This window comes from Symsagittifera roscoffensis, chromosome 9 (assembly GCF_963678635.1).
Source record: "Symsagittifera roscoffensis chromosome 9, txSymRosc1.1, whole genome shotgun sequence".
Taxonomy (NCBI): domain Eukaryota; kingdom Metazoa; phylum Xenacoelomorpha; order Acoela; family Convolutidae; genus Symsagittifera; species Symsagittifera roscoffensis.
Window position 1 is genome coordinate 44,817,194 of NC_087070.1, and position 12,018 is coordinate 44,829,211.

Here is a 12,018-nt window from a genome sequence, read left to right on the forward strand (position 1 = left end):
ATTGTCGAATGACCTAATGAAATTTTTGACTTACCGAAGACTTCAATTTTCAGATAACTATGATTTAACGCAATTAGTAGAATGACTGAGCTTTCAGTTCTGAGTTTAAGCAGTGATTTGTCCGATTTGATACTCCAGAATGTTTCGCTAGACCGAGAACATATTGGGACTGAACTAAATGAACTGTTCAAAACCAGGTAAAATTTCACCCTCAATAATCGTAATTTGGAAATTTGTTTCCGCTTTCAAGTAAATTCGCTGTTTTGCGTCCCGTGTATTACAGAGCTTTTGTATATTCGTTAATTTACACCAGCAAATGCTCGTGTAGCAGAACGAGTTCATTTTTTTCCATCTCAATTCGCATAAGTAAGTGCTCAACAAATTGGTGCAACTTTTGCTGCATAGCTTTTTAGCCGTGAAGCTACAACTCGTCTAAAGCGACATGTAACAACTCGCGTTAGGTGATACTTCGGACCAGGCGAGTATGCGTAGCAGTATATTGAGCGGCAAACACTGATTCACGAACACAAATCTTTTCGCACTGAATGTAAGCGCAGCGGAGCAATTGGTCGCTACTTTCCGAAGTTTGTTAGGAATCGTTGATCTTTGTAAATACTACCAGTTGTCGCTTTCGACGAATGGTCGCCTTATGCATTAGCTTTTCATAGCATGTGTTGTTCGAAATTGGCGATTTGGTGTTTTTTTTGTGAATACATTTGTTTCTATTTGATTCAAAAAATCAGAATGCTTTTTTCTCAAAATTTGATTTTTTCTCAGGAGCGATGAAAGGATGCTATAATCCAGAATCCTGATGCGTTATTTTTGGGCATAAAATTTTTCGTGACCAAATTCAAATATGTTCAAAAATTTTCTGGTTATTATGAAGCATGCGAATTAACGATTATTTGCAATCTTGTTAGTATCCAATTTTAGATTGAAGAAGAAAAGTTTTGAGAAGTTACTGAAGTTCAAACGGAGGCAGAAGAAAGTGGTCACGGCCAGTGAGATTGTCTTTGAATGTGTGATGCGATGTGAGAAACCAGAGCGGCAGTTGTTTTCGTCCCTTTTGGTAGATTATTTGAGCCAGCTGAATAAGATCTCAGGTCAGATTCTAAAGAAATAGTTGATGAACAAAGAAAGTTTTCTAGGGTCTTATGCACGAAACGGCACAAAATAAGTGTTTTTATCTTGATCTGAAGTCAATATGGTTTAATCCGATTGTTTAATTAGCCAACCAAATGCCATTATGGTCCGGCATTTCAATTAAATTTTGGAGCAGATAGTTATTGGCCAAAGCAAAAGATAAAACTTTTTTTCCGTTGAAGCCAGTTTCGTGAATTTTTCTGGTTTGGGCAAAGTTTCATAAAAAACAAGAAAATATTTTGCGGTTGCGGTAAACTTGGCATTTTTTCTGCTGCCGTAAAAGTTGATTGAAATGCATGAACAGGTTGCTTCAATATGATTGGCTAGTATTAGCCAATAAAATTCTACCGCATAAATTTCAGCTAATTATTTAAAGATTTTGATTTTGTGCATAAGACCCGTTTTCTATGATTTAGATCTTGTGGTTTTCAGGATAGTTTCGAAATTTGTTCACATTCATTTAAGTATTTCGACGGTTCTCTTCAACTTGACTCAAGCTATTCTAAAATGGAATGCATTTTTTCCATCTCCGATTTTTAAAAATGTGATTTAAATCGATTTTTGGACTTATATTTATGCCATTTATTGCACCAGCGAAGCGTAGTGTTAAACTGCAAAGCAGCTTTTTTTCCCGCTGAAGCCGAAAATTTTAGTGCTATTTGGTGACATTTTTGCAGCATTGGAAAATAATAGCATGTGATTTGATATTTGATTGCTAATAAGTTAACATACTTGATGCTTTTTACACTAGCAAGCAGCGAAATGTATTAGTGCGAATCCTCTTTTTTTCTAACCTTACTCGCAAATAACGCGTATTTTTCTGCTAATTCGAGGCTTATTTTACTTTTTAAGAGTAATGAACCTAGTGAATACTCTTATATAGGTCTTGCTGATTTTTTTTTCCGGAAAAGTCTTAAAAGTCTCTAATAACTACAGATGTGCATTCATATATATTGCTGCATTTCTGAATGCACTGAGGTTTATATGCACTTTTTGAGTTCAATTGAAATTTATCTGCTGAAAGGGACGTAAATGGCGCTCTCCAAATACGAACGTGGAAATGGCGCGAAAAAACGTGAACTATTTGTAGTTTCGAAAGTGGAATTTAATTTTAAGATTTCCAGCGTAATAAAAACTTTATCTGTTGATCCAGTTTTCTCAATTTGGGTTAATGTTATCAAAAAATGTGTACATTGCGTTCATTACTCTTTTCAAGTCTTCGGTTGTCTCTATTTCTAATTGCATAATATAGGGCTGCTTGTTGTCGTTTTCTCGCTAGTATTTGCGAAGCGAAGCTTCGACAATGTGTTAAATCATTAAATGAACCAAAAATGTGATTTGATCCATAGAACAGTATAATAATAATAATGATTTTATTTCAAACATTTGCTAAATCTATGTTTTTAGCGAGATGTTTCAAAAACATAATTTATACGCAATTTGGTTTTTTACAATCCAATTTATTCAAGCAAACTTTGTGAAAGCGACGGAATGTGTGTTAAGCGACAATATTTGGGCTCTTGCGCATTTTGAAGCTCCCTTTTGCCACTTTCCCGCTTGTGTTTGTGACTTTGCAGCTTCGCATCTGTGTTATATTCACCCTCCCATTCGTATCTACGCAGGTGTTTGATGTTTTGTTTATTCGTCTCGAAGAAAAACAGTGAACGGGTGCGTGATGATGATCACAGTTGTCGAATCTAAGGCATGTTCACCTGGCTTAAGTCAGACTCTGAAAGCTTTTCGTTTACATATCTTTCAGACTTTTGGTGGTTGAAAATTCATGCTGTAGTTTTGCGAGCAGATCCTTCGGACACCGAATCTTAGTCTTTTGCTTGTTTGTAATACCGTCGAAAACATTCTTTCAAGTAACCCAGTAGAACTAAAGTTACAGCCAATAAGTAAGTTAAAACAGTTTTTCAAGTTTAATTGCGAATCCAATCAAATGCCGCAAAATCAGTCTTTGATATGTCCGATATCTGCAGTAGCTGAAGCAAGAATGACTTCGTCTACATATGCCATGAATCAAATCAGCGCGTCGTTGACAGTTTTCGAACTATACTTAACACAAGTATCCGATTTCATTTTCAACTCGATAATATTAAATCATCGATTATCGAATGTTATGTCTGTCCAGCTTCAGAGATGTTCTCATTCAGCTCCATGCTTTCAGATCTGTGGTATCCATGACATTTTTACACTAGCATCAGCTTAGTGTAATATTTAGAACCTTTTTTCTAACCTAAGTCGGAAGTATTGGTGCCACTTTTGGGGCATCTTTACAGCTTTTTGATAGCATGTGCTTTGCCATTCTAATAGTAATAAGTTAACACCGTTGATGCATTTTTAATTCATCAAATGAACCGAAAAAAGCTTTTTGTTTCAAGCAACATAACAATCATAAAAACTCGATTTCAGAAGTTTTCTAACTCAATATATCTGGCAATTTTTTGAAATGCATAATTTATACATAATGTGGCTTTATGCTCTCCGATATGTTACATGCAAAATTAGTGTGGATGCCTGCAGTTTTTTATGTTCCAAAATAATACTAGCAAAATTGTGTCATTTTGTAATTGGTGCCACTTTTGCTGAATGGCATTGGCAATTTATTAGCATATGTAGCTGCTTTATTCGTGACTAGTGCTTGTCTGTTCTTAAGATTGCGTGGCTGAGTGGATAGTGCGTGAGACTCAAATTCCCTTGACTGCAGTAGGCCGCAGATCGATTCCTTGACCTAGCCGAGTTTTTGCTAATTTGAGGCTTATTTCTATTTTTTCTTATTGCACTTTCTAGAGCGTCTCTGTCGTGCTATGGCTAGTGTTGGCGAAGCAAAGCTTCGACTTTATGTTAGAAAATTGCGTTTAATTGAGAGCTCGAGCCATTTAGTTCAATTTCAAAGACATCAGGGATTTGAACTCTGCTCGTCTGGTTGGGTAGCCAAAACGTGCAACGAGGTAGAAATACTCAAGTAACTTTTTTGATCTCAGGTCCTCTTAGCGGTGTTTTTAGTCGTGAATCTTGCCGAGATCGATCAGCGCTCGAAGAAGTTTGCAGTTGTCCTCGTAGTTACGGTTTCATCGGCAAACTAATTTCAGCAGAAGACTCGGAATCTTTTTTCTTTCGGTCCGAGTCTTCTGCTGAGTCCAAGCCTTTTTCTTCCGTTGACGGCAACTACAAACGCGTTCATAATCATTGGATTCTCACTTTAATTTCCAATCAATCGGAGAATTTCATCAAGAACGTTCCCATAGCTTTAAGATAATTCCGTTAAGAATTTTGTCATACCTGGTAATTCCTGAGTCCGAATTGCTGGAGAAATTTTCTGCATTTTATCTTTAAACCGACAAAGCGTAGAAACTCGAAAAAGGAAGTGAAAGTCTTCTCTTCACATTTTTTACAAAGCCAGGCAAGTGATGCAGTGGCAAATTCGTTGCCTATAAATTTACAGGTGGTAGGGTCGATCTCGCCTTGTGCCAAGTTCTTTTCAGATATAGTTTCGTTTTTTGAGTTTTCAAAGCTCCTTTTTGACGTTTGTCGGTCGTTTCTGAAGTTTTATGTATAAAGTAAAATTAAACACCGCAGATTTACTTCACAATCATTTCAACTGCTACTGAAGGGGACTATTCTCATGCGCGTAGGACCGAATGCGCGAAAAGTTTCAAACCTTTCGAACTGTCCAAAACTGACTGAATTTATATCTAATTTCTTTCGAATTTTTTAATACTGAGCTCTGATTGGCTGAAAAAAAAATCGCGCATTCGGTCCTTCTGGCATGAGGGAACCCCCTTTCCCATTAAATGAGCCTTCTAAAGAATCCCCTCTTTATATTGCGGCTAATTATTTACAAATACTTATTATATTTCCATCAATCTCCTTGTAATGCAGGGATCGAAATAAGTTGAAAGAGAAATTTGAAAGTTCAATTGAACTGAAATAAGGCGATCACCGATACTTTAAAACGTTTTTTTTTTTAAAACTGAATTGTAGGAGGGTCGTGATGAGTAAACGGCCACAGTTTGTATCATTCCTAAGGTCAGTTGTTCGAGACCCACTGTGTTTCTGCGAAGGTACATTTCCTAGCCCTGAAAAATAACCAAAAGAAACATTCAGATCTAAATAAGGGACAATGCAGCGTTCAATGAGCCGAACAGCTCGAATTTTTTGCTCCTTTTGCGCGTAGATAAATAGGGTCTTATTTTGAAGTATCGAAAAACAATACAGGCAAGGTGTTGATATCCATGTTTTAGGTTTGGACGCGGATACGATTCGATCATACATGATGTTTCTCAGTTGTCTCCAGAACAGCTCAGGAAAAATGGGAAGATTTGATCCGCAACATTGCCTTGCCCTCTCAATTGTATCCAAATCGGCCAAATCTGACATGCAGTTGGAGAGATTCTTCAGTTATAGTCGAGGATGGGAAAGAAATATCACAAAAATTGAAACGTAAGCAGTTTTTTTTTCGGCGAAGTAGTTTGTCAGGTTTTTCGATAATTTCAAAACTGTAATTTTTAGTGGACTTGACTCTTTTAATTAGTTTGCTTGTAAAGTACGTACAGAGAGTCATTTTTGTTTAGGCTCGTGGAATGCAGCGTAAGTTATCAGAACTTCTGCCGTCTCTCATATTCGAGTCCACTGTTTATTTTTTTCTTACTTTATTGCGTTGATGCAGAAATCGAGCAGCTCACTTGAAAGATTCTTCATAGAAGCTGACAAGACGAAGCGGTGTGACATTTACACTAGAACTAGAGCACCTCTGCAGTCGGAGTCTATGAACCCGGGGATAGACCTTCAAGAGGTAAGGTCAAGCCTCTAGGAATGGATTCACTTCGTTGGTCCTTGGTGTGTTTCCGAACATCAATTGAGAATGCTGTTGGTTGATGGTTGAAAGTAATATTGGTTGATAGTCTCTTATCAAGCATCACCCAAAAGATTCCTCCTTCGATTCAATTGAACAACCGATTTCGGATTGAATAACCTAAAAGCCTATTTGGTTCCAATAGTATAGTTTGAGCACAACGTGCTCCGTAAGCCGCGAGTTTGTGATCAAAGCCTGTCAAAAACTACATGAAAAAGGGAAATGACCTGTTTTCACAAAAATTGGTATTAACTGTCAAACTTTTCCGGTAAAATGATTTTGTTTTGTTAGCCAAACTCGAATCCCCCCCCCCCCCCTGATGAACAATTTTTACATTTAGGAAAATCCGCTCCGCTTCCGTCGATAAAATCTAAGATCTGCATATGATGCAAAATTATTTTATGATAAGAGACTATCATCCAATATTACTTCCAACTATCAACCAATAGCATTCTCAATTGATGTTCGGTAATTTATTGAGCGCTTTAAGATTAAACAGCCAAAAATATAGTTTTTCTAAGTTTAAAAAATCTAATTATATCCTATTATTTTAAGTACTCATTATAAGTTATTTTGTTAAAAATAAATTAAATTATTGCTTTTAGTTTAAACCCAATAGATATAGTTACACAATGCAACACTGCTACGAAATTAAAATGTTGTAGATTTTCTAAATTAAAAACGGTGAATGAACTTAAGAAGACAATTGTACTCTGCGATGCTGTGTTTCAGTTGGATGAGGGTTTTTGTGGTGACAAAGATGATCTTCAATTAGTTTCTTCTGATGCTGATTGTACTTCTGATGGTTCTCATTGGGTTAGTCAGTGGCACGGAGTTGACTTCGGAGCCCCCAAACTAAGATCTACTTGGGATCAATTTGGACAGTTAGTTCGGCTCTTTTTCTTTTCCCCCACCTAACATAAGCATCAATATTAGTTCTTGTACTAAGTAGCCCTTAGTTCTTGCTCAATGTTGAATCAATGTCTGCTAGAAAGGTTTCGTAACATTCAGTTATTTTGCATACTTTTTCAAATAAGTTTTTCAAAGCCTTTTTTGAACGCTTTTTGTAAGCACTTCGAATCGCCTTTTTGTCGAAAACGACGTACGGAATTTCACGCGCTAGGTATCGGAATATAATCATGTAAATGTTTACAATCTAGTTTCTGGAAATAACGACCATTTGCAAGTGTCTGCTTTGTTCTAGGTTGGAACCGACTTCCGAGTTGAGTTTTGCCTCGGACAACTCATGTTTATTGAAGTGTCTGGACGGAGTGAGATTCAGGAGTGTAGACTACGTGTCAGTGCCTGAAGACATTCTCATTGTGCACTGTCTGAACGTGCTAGTGGCAGTGCCATCATCCACCTTCTTATTCCACATAGTGAGTGAAACTAAATGGGAACTTGAAATTCTTTCTCATTGTACACTGTCTGAACGTGCTAGTGGCAGTGCCATCATCCACCTTCTTATTCCACATAGTGAGTGAAACTAAATGGGAACTTGAAATTCTTTCTCATTGTACACTGTCTGAACGTGCTAGTGGCAGTGCCATCATCCACCTTCTTATTCCACATAGTGAGTGAAACTAAATGGGAACTTGAAATTCTTTCTCATTGTACACTGTCTGAACGTGCTAGTGGCAGTGCCATCATCCACCTTCTTATTCCACATAGTGAGTGAAACTAAATGGGAACTTGAAATTCTTTCTCATTGTACACTGTCTGAACGTGCTAGTGGCAGTGCTATCATCCACCTTCTTATTCCACATAGTGAGTGAAACTAAATGGGAACTTGAAATTCTTTCTCATTGTACACTGTCTGAACGTGCTAGTGGCAGTGCCATCATCCACCTTCTTATTCCACATAGTGAGTGAAACTAAATGGGAACTTGAAATTCTTTCTCATTGTACACTGTCTGAACGTGCTAGTGGCAGTGCCATCATCCACCTTCTTATTCCACATAGTGAGTGAAACTAAATGGGAACTTGAAATTCTTTCTCATTGTACACTGTCTGAACGTGCTAGTGGCAGTGCTATCATCCACCTTCTTATTCCACATAGTGAGTGAAACTAAATGGGAACTTGATATTCTTTTTTGTAGTCAGAACCCTTGCGAAAAAAATTTTTTCTTAAGATTTTTAAAGATTCTTTGTATGAGAGGGAAAAAAGAAGTAGCATTTTTAAACAAATTTTCGTAGAGTGCATCATCAGTATCCTAACTGTTTGCCTGTGGGTAGGAACCCGCTGCTGAGGTTATGGAAAAAATTAAGGATGGCCGGGTGCTGTGCCAGCAGAACAGAATGTTCTGACTACTAAGACGGAAGTGAAGAAACCTAAAAAAATCCCATTTCTTAAATTTCAGTTAATTTTTTCCCTGTAAAGTGAAATTTAATGGTGTAAAAATCTGCGAAATGAGAGATTCTAATATGTTAATCATGGTAATATTGCAGAAGAATCAAATGAAGAGTTCAAAATTGAGTTTCGATCATTGTTGAAAGGGCTTCAATATGATACCACCCAAATCCTACGAGCTTTCTTCGAAGTAGTAGAAACTGGGGGAAAAATACAAGCTACTCCATAGTTCTTTCTCACTTCCTGAACTGGTCAGAACAGCTAGTTTTGTTTCGTTGCTTTAGTCAGACATGGAGTATTCAGTGAGGAGCAATGTGAAGGTGTCCACTCTAACCCCAGCCACTCTCCAGGAAGTGCTGAGAGAATTCGCCACCTGTGGCACCTGCTTCGAGAGACTATCTTTCTTCTGTCAACACTCAAAAGGTATGCTTTTTTCCGATCATTTGAGTGTTGTTGAGGCACTTTGTTTTCGGGTGTGTTTTGGTGTTGTCCACGCAAAATCAGCTACCACAAATAATCATAAGAGAGTTGAGTGATATATCATATTGAAGCCCTTTTAGTCGTGATTCGAACGACGTTTAGAAAATTTCCCAGTATCGAGAAAAACAGCTTCAATTTTTTTGATTTTTATTCTTATTTCGAGCAAATAAAGCGAGCGTACAGGCTTAGAATAGCTTAGTTTAAAGCGTAAAAATTTAATTTTAATCGAGACAAGTTAGTCTTTTGAGTTTTTTAGCGCTTTTTTGGCATCAAAAACTTCACAAGTTCGGAAAAGAGCAAAATAGATCAAATTTGTTGTCCAGTTGCTTATTTTATTATGACTGTCGAATATGCCTAAGCTTTAATTTTTCATTCAGATCCGTTTCCGATAGCAAAAGTGTAAAGGTGACTGATTTCTTGTTTCAGTAATAGATATGGATATTTACACTAGCGTCAGCTTAGTGTATTATTAAGAACTTTGTTTTTGTTTTTTAAACCTAAGTCGCAAATATTGGTGCCACTTTTGGGGCACCTTGCAGCTTTTTGATAGCATGTGCTTTGAAATTTGAATAGTTATAAGTCAATACCGTTGATGCATTTTATTTCATCAAATGAACGGAAAAAAAGCTATTTGTTCAAACAACATAGCTCAATAAAAACTTGATTTCCGAAATTTTCTAACTCAATGTATCTCGCAATTTTTTGAAATGCATAATTTATACTCAAGGTGCATTTATGCTTTGCGATTTGTTGCATGCAAAGTTAGTGTGGATGCATTCAGTTTTTTATATTCCAAATTATCACATGCCAAATTGTGTCTATTTGTACTTGGTTCCAATTTTGCTGAATCGCATTGGCAGTTTATCAGCGTATTTACCTGCTTTTTTCGTGACTTATGTTTGTCGGTGGTTAAGCGTGCGTAGCTGAGCGGTTAACGTGAATCTCAATATCTCTTGATTGCAGTATTTCGCAGATCGAATCCTAGACCTTGCCGATTTTTTCCTAATTCCAGGCATATTTCTATATTTTCTCATTGGTTTTTCTAGAGCTGCCTTTTATCGTGTTCCCGCTAGTGTTTGCGAAGCAATGCTTCGCCTGTGTCAATTTTTCTATCGGAATAAAAAATAACTTTGGATTCAGTTTTCTCAAATACGGTTAATTTAGTCACAAAAAGTATCTGTTATGAGCTTCGAAGAGCTTCAAGGGTATGTTTTTTTTCGGAAATTAGAAAGCCGAAGTTTTTTTTTGCAAAAACCAGCCAGTTTTTTTTTGCTATGCCCTTGTGTTCAAAAGCACTTTTCCAGCTGTATGTTGGCTGTGTTCGGGTTTTTGAAAATTCAATGGCGACATATTGAAGAAAGCTTTAAGGTCTTAGCTCTAGCTAAATTTGAGAATAATTCTGAGGATTCCACCAATGATTTACAGGTCTCTTCATTTCTTGTCTTGCTTCCCAAATACAGAAGCTGCTCAGGATAATACATGGTCTAGTAGTTGAATTGTTCGATCGGAGAGGCTCCCTAAATATGCTCAAGTTGGACTCGTGTACGAAAAGTATTCGGCGACTGGCGACCTTTCTAATGGGCATTATATCGGGCTGCTCTCAAGGTAAGGTTGTTACCGCTAAAAAATCATTTTAATATCAATAATTCACATTTTACACGCTGGCTGTTTTTCAACACGAGAAAGTATTTCAGTTAGATGAGGCTAAATGCTTTCACGATTTATAGTAATTTAAATTCTGTTGAGAAAGCTTCACGATTTTCAAAACTTATGGCTTTGCTTTGACTGTTGGAACGACACGCTTAAAAGTGTAATTCTCGTGACAGTCATAAGTTACTGATTGCTTAATCATTCGTGTAAACGATTTCGAGTCCCCTGATTTTTGTTACAGGTGACCAAGTGCTCTCGTATCTCTACCAGAAATGTTTGGAATCGACTGGCTCGCCGTTTTATAAATTGATGACTCACCTTTTCAAGGCATGCTCTCAGCCTTATATGGACCTTATTCAGCACTGGATTTATCATGGCTTACCGCAAGACCATTCAACTATCGAGGAGTTTTTCATCACAGGAAATGTCGAGTTTTTGTCATGCAGGAATCGCAGTTTTTGGACGAAGGCCATAACATTGAACACTGACGAGAGAAGATCAAACGTGCCAATGTTTTTAAGAGGTCACATTGACGACGTTTTCACATGTGGAAAGACGATTATGATGATTAAAGCTTGTCAGCCTTACGTACGTTAGCAATGCTAATAAACGAAGTGATTTTGAACTATTCAAGTCCTGCTGTTTTTTTAAGGAAAAGTTTGAATTTGGTTCATACTATTATTTCTATTTCCGTTAAGTTTGATGTCTTTGAAGCTTGCATATCGAATTATCAAGGAGGTTATATCCAGTTGTTGATTAGTTGAAGCGATTATGGCGTAAGATTTAATAATAATGTTTCTTAAATATGGATGGTTCAATTGCCAAAGACATGTAAGCTGTTATCAAAAGTTTGCGAAAACTTTTTTGCTTGATAGTTTTATATACTGCTATAAGATATTGGTAATACGCTGCATTTCATTTTTTTAGTAACTAATTAGAACAAACAGGTAACCAAATGGCCAAAAAGAATCAAACAGTTTCCATGTTTTAGCACTACATGGTGTCCAACTATCTTTCATCACCCCGATTGACCGTGACCTTTGACCCGAGTGAGGTTGGGAGTTTAGAACGAGAGGCAGAAATGTACTGCTCGCAGCTGGACTCACTAGTTGAAGCAGAGACACTAACCAGAGAAGAACAGGCGAGTTCAAGATTTTTCTCCCACCTCCGTATAATATTGCGTGATAAATCTTATTCAGGAAATGAAAATTGTCACGTGGTCGTATACCTAACTCTGCATCTATTGTTCCCCATTAATAATATGGTTCATCACAAGCGAAACATAGTGTGATACTACACGGCTACTAATATTGGTGCTACTTTGACAGAAAATCTGACAGCTGAATTGACAGAAAATCTAAGAATGAGAAGTCATACAAATGAAATTTATAGTTTTTTCTTGGATCTTAGGAAAGCCTTTGATACTCTCGATCATCAAATACTACTAAATAAACTGGAATCTTATGGTATAAGAGGAAATTGTAACCGGTGGTTTCAGACCTACTTATTTGAACGGACTCAACGAGTTTTAGTAAAT

The 12,018-nt window shown here is 37.0% G+C and overlaps 1 protein-coding gene across 5 annotated transcripts in view; it reads left to right on the forward strand.

Annotated features, from left to right (window-relative positions):
* Positions 1–57: 57 nt before the first annotated feature.
* LOC134853867 (gamma-tubulin complex component 6-like) overlaps positions 58–12,018 on the forward strand; it is a 34,924-nt gene continuing 22,963 nt past the window's right edge. For 4 of the 5 annotated variants that reach the window (XM_063869815.1, XM_063869814.1, XM_063869816.1 and 1 more), the window contains exons 1-11: positions 58–197; positions 934–1,103; positions 5,391–5,589; positions 5,721–5,736; positions 5,816–5,941; positions 6,734–6,885; positions 7,206–7,380; positions 8,636–8,774; positions 10,257–10,436; positions 10,723–11,069; positions 11,473–11,622. In XM_063869815.1, the coding sequence (XP_063725885.1) occupies positions 82–197; positions 934–1,103; positions 5,391–5,589; positions 5,721–5,736; positions 5,816–5,941; positions 6,734–6,885; positions 7,206–7,380; positions 8,636–8,774; positions 10,257–10,436; positions 10,723–11,069; positions 11,473–11,622 (1,770 nt within the window). In that variant the 5' untranslated portion in view covers positions 58–81. The remainder of the gene's footprint in view (positions 198–933; positions 1,104–5,390; positions 5,590–5,720; positions 5,737–5,815; positions 5,942–6,733; positions 6,886–7,205; positions 7,381–8,635; positions 8,775–10,256; positions 10,437–10,722; positions 11,070–11,472; positions 11,623–12,018) is intronic. The other variant, XM_063869818.1, reaches the window with a different exon arrangement.